We start from the raw sequence: 18884 nt of genomic DNA on the forward strand, positions 1-18884 counted from the left end.
GGACACTTTTCTGTTTGCAGCCTCTTCAGTGTGTATTTGTGTGTGTGTGTGTGTGTGTGTGTGTGTGTGTTTAATCTGATTTAACAGTGGCTTAAGCAAACATGAAGGGTGGGTGTGGTGTAGCAGTGATTGCCAGTAAATGCAGTGAATCTTGTGTTAGATTTCAGGCCAGATGTCATGATAATTTGTGCAGCCGTTTTAATTAAAGCAACTGTAAGCTGCAATGATAGCTCAGTATAGAACATACAAGAGCCTCAAATGTGTCCCAGGTCGACCTGTGAGGAACAAGCTGATTTACACAGTGGCTCCCAAAGTATTTGCACACTTAAAGGGATTGCTCACCTCATGATTTACTCACCCTCATGTTATTCCAAAGACTTTCTGTGGAACACAACATTTTTAAAGAGTGATGACACTGAAAATGAAAGTGAATGGTGACTGGGGTGAACATTCTTCCAAACATCTAAATAATGTAGAAGGATCCTTTTTTTGCACATACTGTCCCTTAAAGTCACAATATAGCATGGCCTCTCCTACCTTTGCTTAAATAAATACATGGACATTTCTGTGTATATTATTGTGTCAAAAAAGTGCAAGGGTTTAGAGCATGTCAGCAGAAACAATTTAATCTAAATTAAGTCTTCTTAAACCTAATCTACCCATCTAAAGATTACTACACTATCCCTTGTCTAATCGACAGTTGTGCTCTGGAATTACCCTGAAGTGAAACTCTGTGTGTGATACGTTAAAAGTTAGTGAAATATTTTTGGCACCTTCTTTTAATATTGTGTGCCAATAAATCATGACTCACAGTCTTTCTCTCTCTCACACACACGCACGCACATACACACACACACACACACACACACACACACACACACACACACACACACACACACACACACACACACACACACACACACACACACACATACACAGCGGGTGTATTTTGGAATGTAGTTTTCTGCATTCATAATCTGTGTATTGTGTTTTCTTTATTTGCTGATTAGTGTTACATTTCCTGAAACGGGACAGAAAATTATCAGTGATGCGACACTGCCTGTCATTTTCTGAAAAACAAATGTGAGTTGTGTTAAGGTGGGTTAACACTCTGGTCTCTAGAGCTTGATTCAACCTTTTTTAATGGATCTTTTAAAGAAACTGAACTCAGATCAGTTTAAAAAACACCTTACATTCATCCCACCTCCATATACCGCCTCTTAAGGCAGCATTTTCCAGCTTTGCCAAATGTACAGTGGATATAAATAGTCTACACACCACTGTTAAAACAGCAGGTGTTTGTGATGTAAAAAATTAAACCAAGGTAAATCATATCAGAATTTTGCACCTTTAATGTAAAAATGACAACTTATGCAATGCCACTGAAAACCAAAGTGACACAAGTCAGAGAAAATCAAAAAAACAAAATAACTGCATAAGTGTGCACATCCCCAGTGGTGGAGCTAGAGTTTTATATTTGGGGTGGCCAGGGGGTGGCCACTGCTACTTTTGGGGGTCCACACACACACACACACACACACACACACACACACACACACACACACACACACACACACACACACACACACACACACACACACACACACGCACACACACGTGCACGCGTGCACACACACACGCGCGCGCACACACACAAACAATGTTGGTTTTTCCATGTTTTATGGGGAATTTCCATAATGATTTTTATACTGTACAAACTGTATTTTCTATCCCCTAAACCTATCCATATATATTTTATAAATATATAAATGTAAAAAAATTTGGTATGTATGATTTACAAGCTGTTTTTCTGGTATTGATAGTAATAACACACACACACTCACACAGTACTCACATAGAGGACAGTATTGGATCACTCTGTTTGTGTCTAAAAGTGTTGAACATCCTTAATATTTTCAGAAAATAAATCTTAAGTACCAAGAAGACAAGCTACAGTACCATGTGTCTGTTACATTAAATGCTGAGTTTAGTTACAAAAACCTCACATTTACAAAAAAATACATAAAAGAATTTCAGAGTACTTACAGAGAGGAAGAAATTTATAAGTGTTGAACATCTCCTGGCAGCTCTGGCTCACAGTCTTTCTCAGAACAAGAGGTCTCTGTCTCATCCCTTGATACATCTTTTTATAACAAAAGAACCATTAGTGTATAATCACAATATAAATGCCACAGCCATCAACAACAAGAACACACATGAACCAACATTTTAAACGTCCAAACCTGTATGACTGACCTTCTTCTGCAGAACACAACATATGATATTTTGAAGCATGCTGGTAACCAAACAGTTTTGGTTCCCAATCACTTCCATAGTATAGAAAAAAAATACAATGGAAGTCGACAGGAACCCAAAACTATTTGGTTACCAACATGCCTCAAAATATCTTCTTTTGTGTTCTGCAGAAGAAGGTTATACAGGTTTGGGGCATGAGGGTGAGTAAATGATTATTATATTATTTTTGAGTGAACTTTCCTTTCAATCTGACCAAATCATCTCAACGTAAATTCCTGAACTTGGCATGTGACTGACTGCCTGTTTCTGGTAGATGCTCTGACCTGTTGATGGTCCTGAAGTCTGACCACCCTGACTTTGACTAGCCTCAGCTAGGCAGCTGCTCTGGGGTCCAGTGGTGATGCAAGGGCTGGGGTCGGTTTGTACCTGATCTGCCTGTTTGTGCTTCTTTAAAAATAACTCTCCCTTTAAAAATATATCTCTCCCTTTCTTTTCATGTTTAATTGATCCTGTGGAAAAATATGACAGCCTATGGTTACATCTAATCATCCAATTACCAACGTTTTTATCTTAATTACAAATCCTCATTTTCATAACTGTACATTAAAATCAACTACCAGTCTAAGTTACCAGTTTGATCATTGCTAGCCCTCCTCTGAACTGAAGTAACTGAACTAGCTAATCGATTTCAAAATGCTAAATGTTTACTCGCTGAAGCTGTATCCTACTTCCCCACATTAGCTAAATATTTGTATACTGTAACTTCCATACTGCACGATATATGCCTGTATTACTGTAATAGTAAGGATTGTTATGCTAAATTGCGAAACGATCTATCTAATCTGATTAACCTGTAGCCTATTGGAGCCTATTAACTCACACAGCGTCTCATAAAATGTATTCAGCAAACAAACATGATGCTAAACCTTAACTTACTTCAAATATGACATTTTCTTATTCTTCTGCATCTTGCAACTATATTCTCTCATCCTCGGCTTGTCGTCCGTTTGAAAACTGCACGCGCTGCTGGCGAACGTAAAAAAAAATAAAAAATCTTCTTTTGACAAGAGGTTAAATGAGATATCAATCTGCATCAGCAACTGCCAGTAGCGAAAAAAAAGTTGGGGTGGCCAATCAGATGTAAGGGGTGTCCAGTGCCACCCCGGACACCCCTCTGGCTCCACCTCTGCACATCCCTGAACTAATACTTTGTTGAAGCATCCTTTTTTTGTTGATATTCTCACTTTTTCTCCCCAATTTGGAATGCCCAATTCCCAATGCGCTCTAAGTCCTCGTGGTGGCGTAGTGACTCGCCTCAATCCAGTGCTGGAGGATGAATCTCAGTTGCCTCCTCGTCTGAGAAATCAATACATGCTTCTTAACATGTGGCTTGTTGAGTACATTAGCACGGAGACATAGTGCGTGTGGAGGCTTCACGCTATTCTCCGTGGCATCCACGCACAACTCACCACCCGCCCCACCGAGAGCGAGAACCATATTATAGACCACAAGGAGGTTATCCCATGTGACTCTACCCTCCTTAGCAACCGGGCCAATTTGGTTGCTTAGGAGACCTGTCTGGAGTCACTCAGCACGCCCTGGATTCGAACTCAGGACTCTAGGGGAGGTAGTCAGCGTCTTTACTCGCCAAGCTACCCAGGCCCCTAGTTGAAGCACCCTTTTTATTAGAGTCTATTAGCCTGGCACACCTTGACTTGGGAATATTTTCCCACTCTTCTTTGAAAAATCGTTCCAGATCTGTCAAACTACAAGGGCATCTCCTGTGTATTGCCCTTTTCAGGTCCCCCAAAGATGTTCTATAGGATTCGGGTCTGGGCTCTGGCTTGGCTATTCCAAAACATTAATATTTTATTGATTTGGATGAGTGCTTTGGATCATAGTCATGCTGAAAGGTGAAATATTTCTTCATTTTCAGCTTTCTAGCAGATGCCAGAAGGTTCTGTGCCAAAATTGACTGATTCTTGTAGCTATTCATGATTCCCTACACCAAAGCCCCAGTCCCAGCTGAAGAAAAGCAGCCCCAAAGCAAGACGCTGCCACCACCATGCTACACCGTGGGTATGGCGTTCTTTTGCTGATGTGCCGTGTTGTTCTTGAGCCAAAGATACCCTTTACAATTTTGGGCAAAATGTTCTTAGTCTCATCAGACCACAACACATTTTTCCACATAGTTTTGGAAGACTGGATATAAGTTTATACGGGCTTTTTCATCAGAAAAGGCTTGCGTCTTGCCACCCTGCCCAGACAGAGAAGAATACATGTAGGGAGCAACCAGTACATGCCAGAAAGAGCTGTAGCTAATTTAATGTTGCTGTAAGCCTCTTGACAGCCTCCCTAACCGGTTTTCTCTTTGTCATCTCATCAATTTTGGAGGGATGGGCTGTTCTTAATAATGCCACTGTTGTGCCATACTTTCTCAACTTGTTGATGACTGTCTTCACTGTGTTCCATGGTATATCTAAAATCCTGGAATACCTTTCAACAATGAGATCCCAAGGTGTCCACACTTATGCAGTCTTATATTCTAAGTTTTTTTTTTTTTTTAATTCTCTGAAATATGTCATGTATGTTTTTTATATCCACTGTATTCTGCAGAAACGGTGACTAACTGAACGAATCTGAACAAGTCTTTTTGGTGATTGCATTCAAATGACTCGACTCACCTTAAAAATCACACCTACAATGCCTTAACACAAAACCTGCAAATGCATTCTCTTTATTATAGGTCTTTAGTAATGTTCAACATCTCCATAACTAACCAATGTGTTTTAGTGATTTAGTGAGTTTTATTTTGTTAAATATATTAAGTAGTTTAAATGCAGCAAGCTTCATGTCTGCTTTATCAGAGCTGTGTGCAGTGTTTTCTTTCCAAGTGTTCAAATAACATCACAGATTGGGAACAGAGAGGCAGTTTGCCACCAGGTGGTGAAATGTGGAAAAAACACTCCATCTCAAATCACTGCTTGGACATAAGACCTCATTTTACTCTTTAATTATAAAATAACAATATTCATTCATGTTCAACAATCAAACAGATTTCATTTCATGCATTATTATAGATCTTTCAATAAGATTTACCTCTGCAGGACAGAAATTACAAAAACATGGACATACAAATGACAGATATAACTATCTGCACACAATGAACACGGCTGCCGTCTCACATTGGCTACACACAGTGCATCGCAATCTACACGTCGCAACAATACTACAGTACGTACAATTCATTTTACTTTTATATTTGGACAGAGAGTTTTTTTTTGCAATTTCCATATATACGCCCACAATTCGAAGACTGACCGACTAATTTGCATACTTAATACGTAAATACGTACATACTTAAAAAATTTATATTTTAACAAAAATAGCACAGGTCAAATATAACATCTACACTTTACAGTACTTAATTTAGCCATAAAAGGCTCCTGAGTCCGATGTATTTGGATATTTTGAATATTTTATAACAGGAAGATCAATTCATGAGTATATATATATATATATATATATATATATATATATATATATATATATATATATATATATTTAACATTTATGTAAAAAAATGTAAAAAAGAAAAGAAAAAGAAATTGCATAATGCATTAAATAATTTAACAAAGCTCTAAGTGGACATATTCCATATAGCACCATATATGCATCATATGAACATTTCAGGGGGGAAAAAAACTGGAAACTGTGTCTCCAAGGCACTTAAAAATCAAAACGAAAAAGACATTTATATCTGAACTATTGGCATGATGATGAGTGAATCTTTTTTTGTGTAAAGTACACGAGAGCGTAAACATTGCACTTTACAGAATAGTAAAAAAAACGTTTTCCCACAACATCCAAAGTCCATCAGGTGAAGAGGAGTTAAACGCAGCATAACAGAAGTGCAGCATCCAAACGGAGGTATTGAGAGGAAATCTCTGATGTTTGGGGGAGATTCCCAACTGAGTGGAGCTGATTCACTTTAGAGACATCTCCACACAAATACACTGGCAGAGAGAGCGAGAGGAAGATTAGACAGACAGAATACAGACAGACCAACTGAGAGATATATGGAGAGACAGACAGAGACATTCTGACATACAGACAGACAGATAGATAGAGACAGGGAGACAGAGAGTCAGACATACAGATAGATAAATAGACAAATAGATAGAGACAGACAGACCGAAAGCAGATAGAAAAATAGATACAGACAGTTAGATAGACAGACATATACAGTTGAATTCAGATGTTTTCATACACCTTAACCAAATACTTTTAAACTCAGTTTTTCACTATTCCTGATATTTAATCATGGAAAACATTTCCTGTCTTAAGTCAGTTTGGATCACTACTTTATTTTAAGAATGTGAAATATCAGAATAATAGTTGAGATAATTATTTATTTCAGTTTTCTTTCATCACATTCCCAGTGGGTCACAAGTTTACATACACTTTGTTAGTATTTGGTAGCATTGCCTTTAAATTGTTTAACTTGGGTCAAATGTTTTGAGTATCCTTCCTCAAGTGTCTCACAATAAGTTGCTGGAATTTTGTCCCATTCCTCCAGACAGAACTGGTGTAACTGAGGATTGTTTTTCAGTTCTGCCCACAAATTCTCTATCAGATTGAGGTCAGGGCTTTGTGATGGCCACTCCAATATCTTGACTTTGTTGTTCTTAAGCCATTTTTCCACAACTTGGATGTGTGCTTGGGGTCATTGTCCATTTGGAAGACCCATTTGTGATGATGTCTTGAGATAATAATTTTCCTTCCTCGTGAGGACATCTATTTTGTGAAGTGCACCAGTCCCTCCTGCAGCAAAGCACCCCCACAACATGATGCTGCCACCCGCATGCTTCACGGTTGGGATGGTGTTATTCGGCTTGCAAGCCTCAACCTTTTTCCTCCAAACACAACGATGGTCAATATGGCCAAACAGTTACATATATATTTCATTAGACCAGAGGACGTTTCTCCAAAAAGTAAGATCTTTGTCCCCATGTGCACATGCAAACTGTAGTCTGGCTTTTTTATGGTGGTTTTGGAGCAGTGGCTTCTTCCTTGCTGAGCAGCCTTTCAGGTTATGTCGATATAGGACTTGTTTTACTGTGGATATAGATACTCGTCTACCTGTTTCCTCCAGCAGCTTCACAAGGTCCTTTGCTGTTGTTCTGGGATTGATTTGTACTTTTCACATCAGACTGTGTTCATCTCTAGGAGACAGAATGCATCTCCTTCCTGAGCGGTATGATCGCTGCATGGTCCCACAGTGTTTATACTTGCATACTATTGTTGGTACAGATTGCCCCCAAGAACCAGACTTGTGAAGGTCCACAGTTTTGTTTCTGAGGTCTTGGCTGATTTATTTTGATGTTCCCATGATGTCAAGCAAAGAGGCACTGAGTTTGAAGGTAGACATTAAAATACATCCACAGGTACACCTCCTATCAGAAGCTAATTGTCTAGTTTACTCATGGCCCATGGACATACACTCACCTAAAGGATTATTAGGAACACCATACTAATACTGTGTTTGACCCCCTTTCGCCTTCAGAACTGCCTTAATTCTACGTGGCATTGATTCAACAAGGTGCTGAAAGCATTCTTTAGAAATGTTGGCCCATATTGATAGGATAGCATCTTGCAGTTGATGGAGATTTGTGGGATGCACATCCAGGGCACGAAGCTCCCGTTCCACCACATCCCAAAGATGCTCTATTGGGTTGAGATCTGGTGACTGTGGGGGCCATTTTAGTACAGTGAACTCATTGTCATGTTCAAGAAACCAATTTGAAATGATTCAAGCTTTGTGACATGGTGCATTATCCTGCTGGAAGTAGCCATCAGAGGATGGGTACATGGTGGCCATAAAGGGATGGACATGGTCAGAAACAATGCTCAGGTAGGCCGTGGCATTTAAACGATGCCCAATTGGCACTAAGGGGCCTAAAGTGTGCCAAGAAAACATCCCCCACACCATTACACCACCACCACCAGCCTGCACAGTGGTAAAAAGGCATGATGGATCCATGTTCTCATTCTGTTTACGCCAAATTCTGACTCTACCATCTGAATGACCAGGCAACATTTTTCCAGTCTTCAACTGTCCAATTTTGGTGAGCTCTTGCAAATTGTAGCCTCTTTTTCCTATATGTAGTGGAGATGAGTGGTACCCGGTGGGGTCTTCTGCTGTTGTAGCCCATCCGCCTCAAGGTTGTGCATGTTGTGGCTTCACAAATGCTTTGCTGCGTACCTCGGTTGTAACGAGTGGTTATTTCAGGCAAAGTTGCTCTTCTATCAGCTTGAATCACTCTGACCTCTAGCATCAACAAGGCATTTTCGCCCACAGGACTGCCGCATACTGGATGTTTTTCCCTTTTCACACCATTCTTTGTAAACCCTAGAAATGGTTGTGCGTGAAAATCCCAGTAACTGAGCAGATTGTGAAATACTCAGACTGGCCCGTCTGGCACCAACAACCATGCCACGCTCAAAATTGCTTTAATCACCTTTCTTTCCCATTCTGACATTCAGTTTGGAGTTCAGGAGATTGTCTTGACCAGGACCACACCCCTAAATGCATTGATGCAACTGCCATGTGATTGGTTGATTAGATAATTGCATTAATGAGAAATTGAACAGGTGTTCCTAATAATCCTTTAGGTGAGTGTATATACAGACAGACATTCAGGCATACATATATACAGGCAGAGAGAGAGACAGACAGATAGACAGTTAGAGAGAGACAGATAAAAATATAGAGACAGACAGACACAGACATTCGGACATACATATAGAAAGACAGACATGTACTATAGATAGATATAAAACAGACAGACAGACAGACTGATAGAGAGACAGACAGATAGATCTCAGCTCACCTACAGTCGTTGCCTCCTACACTTATCACATATTTGTCGTCATAAGAAAAACGAATGTTGGTCACATGGGCAGAGTGTCCGAAGTATCGTTTATGTTTGGCCTGTAAAAAGGAAACACAAACCGTAAATAAATCTCACATGCTGGTATGGAAATGTCTCTAGAATAAAGTAATAAGCCTCTCAAGGCAGTGTAATCTTTCATAATATTTTCAATTGTATCTATATACCATGCTCAAGAAAAGCAGTTTTACCCTTAGTTGCGGTAAAATCCCTGTGACAGATATCCTCAAGTGTGTTCAGAAACTTTTTGATACAGTTACAGGCTGATTCTCTCTTAACTTACAAATTTCTCAGAGCACGGAAAGTCGAAGAGTTTAACAAGACCAAAATCATCTCCAGTGACGACGTTCATTCCAGCGTGAGAAACACACGCACAGTTCACGTCAGCCTTCTCTGCGTTACGCGGCCAGATGCCCAGAACCTCATCACCAAGAACACTGTTCGAGAGATGAGATTTACCACAATGAATCACCTCAGCAAACTTTGTGGGTAAGTTCTGATGAAGAGCGTTCATACCTGGTCCAGGTAGCCCAGGTGATCCTGTCAATCAGGGTTTGCTCTGTGACGATCTTTCCGCTGGGAACCTCGTGTATCTGCCGCTTATATGAACCTGTAGAGACCTTAAAACAGACACACACATGTACAAATTCAAAGTAGATGTGCTTCTTCTATTTTGTATGCCACAGTATTTATTTACTCACTTGCTTTTGCTCAACATGTTTTGTGAAATGATTTGTACCTCAATGTATTTGCTGTCAGCAGAAAAGTCCAGCTGGATGACAAAGCCAGGAATATCTTTACAATAGCCAATACGGTTCAGAGATGGACCGAGTGTGAGATCGTAAAAATCTACAGCGCACTCCACTGACCCAACGGCCAACAGTCTGTTATCTGAACTAAACCTGTGAGCAAGAGAAACGTTATTCAGTTATGGAAATTTCATTTTGGTTCACTTTATTTATCAAACATCGTCATGTATTAATGTTTTCATTTGTCATCTTCTGTGTTTTCTCCAGAGTTCTGACCGTATGTCCTGTATGGTCACGCTGCGGTCCCTCTTTTTGCCCCATACGGTCAGTGAATTCACCAGCAGCACTATAAACTCTCCATTCTCCATCCCGATCGACACCATTTCACCGTTCGGACTGTACGCCGTGCACTTTGCTGGATGACCGAGACTTACTTTGTTCAGAAGTTTCTGGAAGGCAAAAAATAGATTTACAGAGATTTATAACCAATGAATTTCTGTGACTTCTCCAATTGTTCGAAAATTTTTATTAATATTCATGACTTTTCCAGGTCTAATAATCACAATATTAAAATTCTCTGATATTTTCTGGAGTCCCATGCATGTGGAAACCCTCTATACTGTAGGTTTATATTAAGGTTATTTAAAATATATATATATATATATATATATATATATATATATATATATATATATATATATTGGGTGTTTCTTCAACATCATGCCACATGGGGTTGAAAAAACTGTATTGGAAACTTTTTACCAGGCCATCATCATTTATATTTGGTCCTTTACAAATCCTTTTTATGTCTAGATTTGACTGTTTTAGTCTTGATCCAGACACAGACTTTCAATATTAAACTATGAAAATCTATTAAAAAACACAAATTGATTCCTGGGTAGCTCAGTGAGTATTGACGCTGACTACCACCCCTGGAGTTGCGAGTTTGAATCAAGGGTGTGCTGAGTGATTCCAGTCAGGTCTCCTAAGCAACCAAATTTGCTAGGGAGGGTAGAGTCACATGAGGTAACCTCCTCATGGTTGCTATTAGTGGTTCTCACTCTCAATGGGGCGTGTGGTGAGTTGTGTGTGGATCGTGGAGAGTAGCGTGAGTCTCCACATGCTGTGAGTCTCCACGGATTCATGCACAAAAAAGTCACGTGATAAGATGCGTGGAATGGTCTCAGAAGAGGAGGTAACTGAGACTTGTCCTCCACCACCCGGATTGAGGTGAGTAACCGCACCACCACGAGGACCTGCTAAGTAGTGGGAATTAGGCATTCCAAATTGGGAGAAAAAGGGGATAAAAAAAGAACACAATTTATAAAAAGCTTAAAAGTCTCATCATCTATACAAACAGTGAAATAAACATAAATTTTAATTTTCAAAACTAGTGACTATACCACAGTTGAGGCACACCACACCAAACAATTTTGCCCCTAATAAAGGTTTTTCAAAAGTTAGTGTACTTGTTAACCAAGTAGACGAAAGTGTCAATGAAGAAAACAAAGAAAAATCAAGGGAAATATCACTTGTGAGTATTTTCATTGGCTGCCAGTTCCGATCAAGAAGTAATTTTGTCAAATTACAAAAAACATTTTTTTAATATTATTTAATTGTGTGTATTTCAGATACAGTCAAATGTTAACTATTAAATTAGCCTTAGCATGACAAAGGAGTCAGACATTTTCTTTAAAATCTTTTTAAATGCCATTTCCATCAGTGAATAACCATCATCTAAAATAGTGTAGTGTGTCTAAAATATACACTTTCCATTCTACATTCATGTTAAGCTGATGCCACACTAGCTGATTTTTGCAGTGATTTTCTGTTGTGAACTTCCTTAACATAATCACTGATGCCGGCCAGGCGAAGGGAGATGAAGTGTGTATGGATGCTATGCACGACACATAACCTACATATCTCAGGGTGATAACGAGCTTCCGGTATCGTATCCAGCTAACACGAAAGTGTCAAGAGTTGTAGCAAACTACTCTTCATTCTAAAATAAAATGATTTATCACAACAAATGTAATTTTATCTAAAGCTTCAAAAGTGTATGATTTGAAGCTAGCAGAACGGCCGAGCACTGCTACGCCATTGTGTAAGACTTCCTCTGTGTGCAAAGTATTTACATCCAGTGATTGTACAGTGATTTACAAGTGAGAAATATGTAAGAGAGCACAAACAATCATCAGAAGATTATGTGGGACAGTTGCTCCATTGCTCAGCTATCCCCAGGGTGACGAAACATTACACACAGTACTGATTTTATGTCAATTATTATATTTCCCTAGTCAAAGCATGAGATTACACATGAGTAAAGCACTACTGAGTAAACAAAAACAAAAAACGTACTGTTAAAGAATAATTAATTTTTATTAATGTAATCTGTATCCACATTATCCATAAATAACAATAATGATGATACAATAACACAATTTTTATTGTGCAAAGGTTCCATTCATTAACAACATTAGTTAACATGAACTAACAATGAACAATTGTATTTTTATTAACTAATATTGACAAAGATTAATAAATAATTAAAAAAATATATATAGTTTGTTTGTTCATGACTAATGCGTTAATGAACGTTAACGAATTTAACTTTATTGTATTGTATATTTATTGTGAAATGACTGCTTTATTGTTAACTGTCCCTTTTTCGTGATTTTTTTGCAAATAAAAGAAAGAAAGAAAAAGAATAAAAAGTTAACTTCTCATAAGTATTCTTCTACCATCAGTGCTGCACTTGCACAAGACAAATTTCTCAGAAACGGGACGTGATTTTATAAGCATAACATACTGAAAGTGAAAATTATATTATACTGCACAAATACAATAAAATAAACGAATATTGACCACTATTGGTCAAATTGTATGGTTAAAGTAAGAGTCACTAAGTTAAGAAATACATTATTGTTCACTCCTTCATTTGCTGTAAAGCTGGAGCATCATCAATTGTCTTATTATATTAACTTATTATATCACAGGACTATACTTTTTCTAGCATCCATCCATCCATCTTCAACCGAGTCGGGTCGCGGGGGCAGCAGCTCCAGCAGGGAGCCCCAAACTTCCCTATCCCGAGGTACATTATCCAGCTCTGACTGGGCGTCCCCGAGGTATTCCCAGGCCAGTGTGGAGATCACTCTTACTTTAATCACTCCACCTAGTCCTGGGTCTTCCCCGAGGCCTCCTTTCAGCTGGACATGCCTGAAACACCTCCCTAGGGAGGCGCCAAGGGGGCATCCTTACCAGATGCCCAAACCACCTCAACTGACTCCTTTCGACGCAAAGGAGCAGCGGCTCTTGACTGAGCTCCTCACCCTATCTCTAAGGGAGAAGCCCGCCACCCTTCTGAGGAAACCCATTTTGGCCACTTGTACTCACAACCTAGTTATTTTGGTCATGATCCAGCCTTCAGGTAGGAATGAAAATTGACCAGTAGTTCGAGAGCTTTGCCTTCCGGCTCAGTTCTCTCTTCGTCTCTTCGGTGCGATAGAGCGGGAGCAATTCTGATCCCGCTGCCCCGATTCTCCGGCCAACCTCCCGCTCCATTGTCCCCTCACTCATGAACAAGACCCCGAGGTACTTGAACTCCTTCACTTGGGGCAATACCTCCTTCCCTACCTGGAGCACGAACTCCATCGGTTTCCTGCTGAGAACCATGGCCTCAGATTTAGAGGTGCTAATCCTCATCCAGAGGCGGCGGAAGCCGATTTTGCCAGGGCTTCAGCCCCGAATGTTTTGAGTGTAGCCCCGAATATATTTTGAAAAGTTGACTGACAAATATGAAACCGGACAATAGCCTATGTAAACCCCCGAAATCATAAGTTGCCTTATTTCATTGTGTTTTGGCTTTGCACATACTGCATACAGCCTGTAAAAATAGACATAGGCATAATCTAGCCTATAGAATAAGTTTCTTTGCTGTCGGTAGCCTATGGGCGACTCCGTTTCTTCCTCTCTGTTGAATATGCAGCAGGTAGGGGAGGAGCTGACATCAACTTACGTTACTTAGTGGCGAGTTAACAGCAGTTAGCAGGAAAGACAGCAAAAATGAAGCAAATGAGGCTTCTAAAATTTCCAAAAGCCTTGTTGTAGCCTCGTGGTTAGCGCATCCGCCTCTCATGCTGGAGACCGCGGTTTGAGTCCTGTTCGGAGTATAATTTTCTTGTTTATCAGGTGTTGTTTTCTCTAAGGATAACCAATAAGCATTAGCATAAAATGTATGTGTGACTTGTTTTGTGATATTAGTTTGTAGTATATATACACTTTGAGGGTAGCAAAGATGTGCCAGAATCAGGCATGGAAACTGGTAAAAATGAATCAGTCACTTTACTTTAGAGAAAGTTAAAAGTGAAACATTGTTTATCTCAATGATCCTAATGAAAGGATTTTGACAGATGAATTATTCTCATAGAGATGATGAGAATTATATACAGTTCGATGCCATGGTGTGTCAATGAACTTAGACTAAAGTCATTCATGTATTGCTTTAACTTAGGATCTTATACATCATTTTGACTATTTATGTCAAATAATATAAATTATTTATATTCAATATTTTTTTTACCTCACTTTACTCACTATAATATAACTCTTTTGTGATGACATTATGGTAATGTACATGAAAATTCAAGAATCATGATAGATCTTAGGGCAATCCCACTGATCTGCTCTTCCCAATACATTTACTTCAATGGTATTGGTCTACAATTTGACATATGTAGCACTTGATGAATTAGTTGTTTGAAGCTGATTTGCAATAAGTTATGTGCTGTATCTGTTCTTTTGCATCACAGATGATTCAGGGAGGAGAGAGGATGAGCTAGTCGAGGATAGTACTAGAGTGGAAGATTTAGGAACTGTAGAAACAGGCCCAGCCAGAGCAAAATAATACCCTCTCACCAGCTTTGGACTACAGAGAAGTGGTTGCTAGTGTGAAAATAAAATGGTCTGGGCTAAGCCCCGGATGTCCTTCAATGCTGGAAACACCTCCGTCCTCATCCCAGCCGCTTCACACTCGACTGCCAAGCGATCCAGTGAGAGCGGAAGGTCAGGGACCGATGATGACACGAAGACCACATCATCTGCAAAAAGCAGCGATGAGATCCCCAGCCCAATGAACTGCACCCCTTCCCCACCCTGACTACACCTCGATATCCTGTCCATGAATATCACAAACAGGATTAGTGACAAAGCATAGCCCTAGCGGAGACCAATCCCCACATGGAACGAACTGGACTTCGTGCCGAGGACCCGGACACAGCTCTCACTTTGGACGTACAGGGATTGGATCGCCCTAAGAAGGGACCCCCCCACCCCGTGGAGGGGGGTGTATTTGTTCATGCCCAAAAGGGTTTTCAAGCAGGGGGGATCACCAAACTAGATTGTGCAGCCTTAAAGCCCAGGGCACCCCTGGTAGTCAAGGGCCCCTGGGCCCTGCCCCCATTGGCCCGGTCGGTAATCCGTCCCTGTATATTGCCCAACTCCTGAAAATAATGTGAAAATGTAATTTCAGAGTCATCTTTACATCCTACCTGGTTTCCGGCTCTGTACCGGAAGGAAGTGAGCCCCCTGAGGCAAAATGCAAAAATGACCGTCTCTCAGTGGGAGGTCATTTACCACTTGAGTTAATGGCTTCAAAAACTGAAAAAGCACATCAGGCTTGCTTGAAAAAGTCGTTCTGTCGAGTGTTCCCTTCAAGTGACCAATGAGCTTATTCTTTTACTGAAGAAATGGCAAGACGTCAAGCTGATCTGAACATTTTCATCATACTCAGCTGCATATCATCACAAACGCTGATTGTAATCCAAAGTGATTCTGTCACCAATGTTTTTCCATACTAAAATTACTGTTGAAATCAGAAAGCGGATGCAAAACAGTCTTTTTATTGAACTCAATTTCTTTACTCACTGAAAGCTGCACATGGACATATGCACTCTATGGCAAGCCTCGAGGGTATAAATACACAATCACACACTTTCATAACTCCATGAATCGCTTCCCAAGGGTGTCTTCACACCGGAATCGTTTGGAAGGAAACCCCTTGGTTCAGTTCAGATATATGCATATGCATATTTGAACACAGCAATCATACTCTGATCTGCACCAAAACAATCGGTCAGAGATTACCTGGACAGAGAAGAAATCTGTAGGTCAACTCATCACTGCAGTTCATCTTCAAAGCACGGATATAGTCTTTTGGCTGCTATATTAGATATAGGTCAATCTTCACGATTGCTTCACTCTTTTGGATAGCGGCAGAACAGACACAGGTAGGAAGGCATCAGCAAAGTTTTGACAAATAAAAATGTGGCTTCACTCTGTTTGTGTATGTGTGTGCAAGTGTGAGAGCACGAGAGGGAGAAAGGTCCGTGATCAAACAGGTACATTTCAATGGAGAAATAATGCAAAAGCCACTAATGACGGACACAAATTAATTACAAAAAATGACAATTTACAGTTTTGGTCCATTTTAAAATATAACTTTGTGAAAGCAAACCGAACCATGAAGAAAATGCCACATTGTAACTATTTTGCCCCTTTTTCAGAATAAAATCAAGCAAGCTACAGGTCTGAAACACCCTAAATTACTCATTACAATTGTTTATGCTCATGTGGTACTCCTGTTGTTATTTCAGCGAGCTCCACATGACAGGAAATTAGCGAGAGAGAGAGAGTGTTGGGGCGAGTTGGTACAGTATGTTTGTCACCCCTCCTCCAAAATCTAGTTGTTTTGTGTCTGCCAGTGTGGTGCCGGCCTTATGTGTTAACTACCCATAATCACACACTCAACATCCCAGCCTGACCTTATCTGCGAGGTCCCAGATGCGGATGGTTCCATCATCGCTGGCTGAAATGAAGACGTCTTTAGAGGGATGGGTGGACAGACCCCAGATACGGCCCTGTGTGTGTCCGTTTATCATGGTGTTGGAGGCGGCGTTCTTTTCTCCCACTTCAATAATCTCGCCATCCTTCGTTCCCACCAAGATTTTTCCCTGTTATTCCATAAAAAAACATTTTACTATAGCCTGTCTACCAAATGTACACTTGCATACTGTAGATTTATTCATAAATCATGTTAAATACATATCTCCAAGTACTATTCCAATACAATCTATGAATAAACCATAATCATGAGTGTCACATAATTTGATTTGGCTCACCTTTCCTCTACACACAGATCTGACGGTCTCTACAGGAAGTCCAGTCTCTAGTTGAAATGCTCTGCATCTCTTCATCTCCTGATCCCACAGTTTCACAGCCCCACCCTCTTTTGTCCTGCACATGAATACACACAATATACAGTAGTGGTCAAATATCTGAACACGGGCAACAAGTGTCCAAGTGTCTGTAGTACTCACGGTCTCTCTTTGCCTCCGGTCACTATCAGTCCGTCCCTGAGCGTTGTGTACATGGTAAACACAGGTCCAGTGTGTGCTTTAGCTACTACACGCACCAGGAAATGCTCCCGCCACACGTACACGTCACCGTTTATTGCCCCGGTGAATGTCAGGTTATTCTGCCAGATGAAACAAATGACATAACAATCTGAGTGTTTCAAATGCACAGCAAATTTACTAAAGTTAAAAATGTATTGATATATTCAAAAATATGGTGACTATGATGGGCTGGTTTGAGTATTTCTGTAACTGCAAATTTCTGTAAATGCTATTCTGAGATGCGGGTTGGTGCTGTTTTGGTGGCATGACCTACACAATATAAGGCAGGTGGCTTTAATATTATGGCTGATCTGTGTATATACATAGGTTGAATGCATACAATTTTAATATAATATTATCTTGTCATTAATGTTATTTTGTTGTTATCTTTAACATATAATACCATATTATTCTAATAATCATAATGCTAATATTGAATTATGATGACACAGATGACAGTTCATCTCTGTCATTGCATGTCATGTGCTATGTATGGTAACATATATACAGCAAAAAACAATTGGACAAGCAAAGTCAAAATAAAGCAAACCTGCAAAGTTGAATTCACAATGCATGCAAAACGTGAACTACTTCATGGAAATAAAGCGAACAAAACTCAAAGCACCTCCTGAGATGGTCTGAGATCATATGCAGTGCTCTCATAGATGACACTATTCTTGCAAAATGTTTTTAGACTACTGAAACAGAGAAGAATGAGTGAAAACACCTGCATGCGCTTGTTTTGTGAGAAGCACTCATAAACACACAGTAAATGTGTTTTTTCCGCATTTTTTCCCCCTTTTCTACTGTTTCAACTGTGTATTTTTCTGCGTGCAAACGTTTCTGTTGTTTTTTTCATTCCTTTTTTCAGCTTGTCTACATCTCGCGTCTCGACTGCGTGCATTCGTTTTCTCCAACGTGTTTCCAATGTGCTGAATAGGAAACATGTCGATCTCAAACACTTGCCACTCAAGAACAACCGTAACAACAACAGCAACAGCAAACAATTGCAGTAAATCAAGGCCATCCGCACATGTTATTTCTTCCTGCATTGCATTTCACATGTTTACTATAGCTTCTTCCATCAGCAGTACACACACTTTGGTTAAGGCTGAAGAGCCACAGCAGCAGGGCGATTAGGTAATGTCTTGGCGTCATAATCGCTCAGCAAAGCAACACAACTCTCCCGTTCCTGTTAGGGTTTCCAATCAATTCTCCCCACTCGGTAATGCACCCACTGAGAATCATGTTGAAAGAGCCTTAATAATTGGTGATACTAGTTTAAGGAACTTGGAAATAGAGAATTCAGCCACTATTGTTAAATGAATTTCAGGGGCTCAGGCATCTGACATCAGATCAAATTTACAAGTGCTGGCTAATGCTAAACATAGATTTGTTTAAATTTTGATTCATGTCGGCACTAATGATGTCCAGCTTTGACAGTCAGAGATCACTAAAGATAATGTTAAAGA

General features: G+C 39.9%; 1 protein-coding gene across 2 annotated transcripts in view; it reads right to left on the minus strand.

Moving 5' to 3' along the window:
* Positions 1-5907: 5907 nt before the first annotated feature.
* The window catches only part of eml6 (EMAP like 6), a 93145-nt gene continuing 80168 nt past the window's right edge, over positions 5908-18884 (minus strand). For both annotated transcript variants that reach the window (XM_052111916.1, XM_052111915.1), the window contains 9 exons: positions 17335-17492; positions 17137-17251; positions 16780-16968; positions 10235-10407; positions 9949-10111; positions 9726-9829; positions 9493-9646; positions 9150-9250; positions 5908-6272 (listed from right to left, as the gene is read on the minus strand). In XM_052111916.1, the coding sequence (XP_051967876.1) occupies positions 6248-6272; positions 9150-9250; positions 9493-9646; positions 9726-9829; positions 9949-10111; positions 10235-10407; positions 16780-16968; positions 17137-17251; positions 17335-17492 (1182 nt within the window). In that variant the 3' untranslated portion in view covers positions 5908-6247. The remainder of the gene's footprint in view (positions 6273-9149; positions 9251-9492; positions 9647-9725; positions 9830-9948; positions 10112-10234; positions 10408-16779; positions 16969-17136; positions 17252-17334; positions 17493-18884) is intronic.

This window comes from Xyrauchen texanus, chromosome 39, assembly GCF_025860055.1.
Source record: "Xyrauchen texanus isolate HMW12.3.18 chromosome 39, RBS_HiC_50CHRs, whole genome shotgun sequence".
Lineage (NCBI taxonomy): Eukaryota > Metazoa > Chordata > Actinopteri > Cypriniformes > Catostomidae > Xyrauchen > Xyrauchen texanus.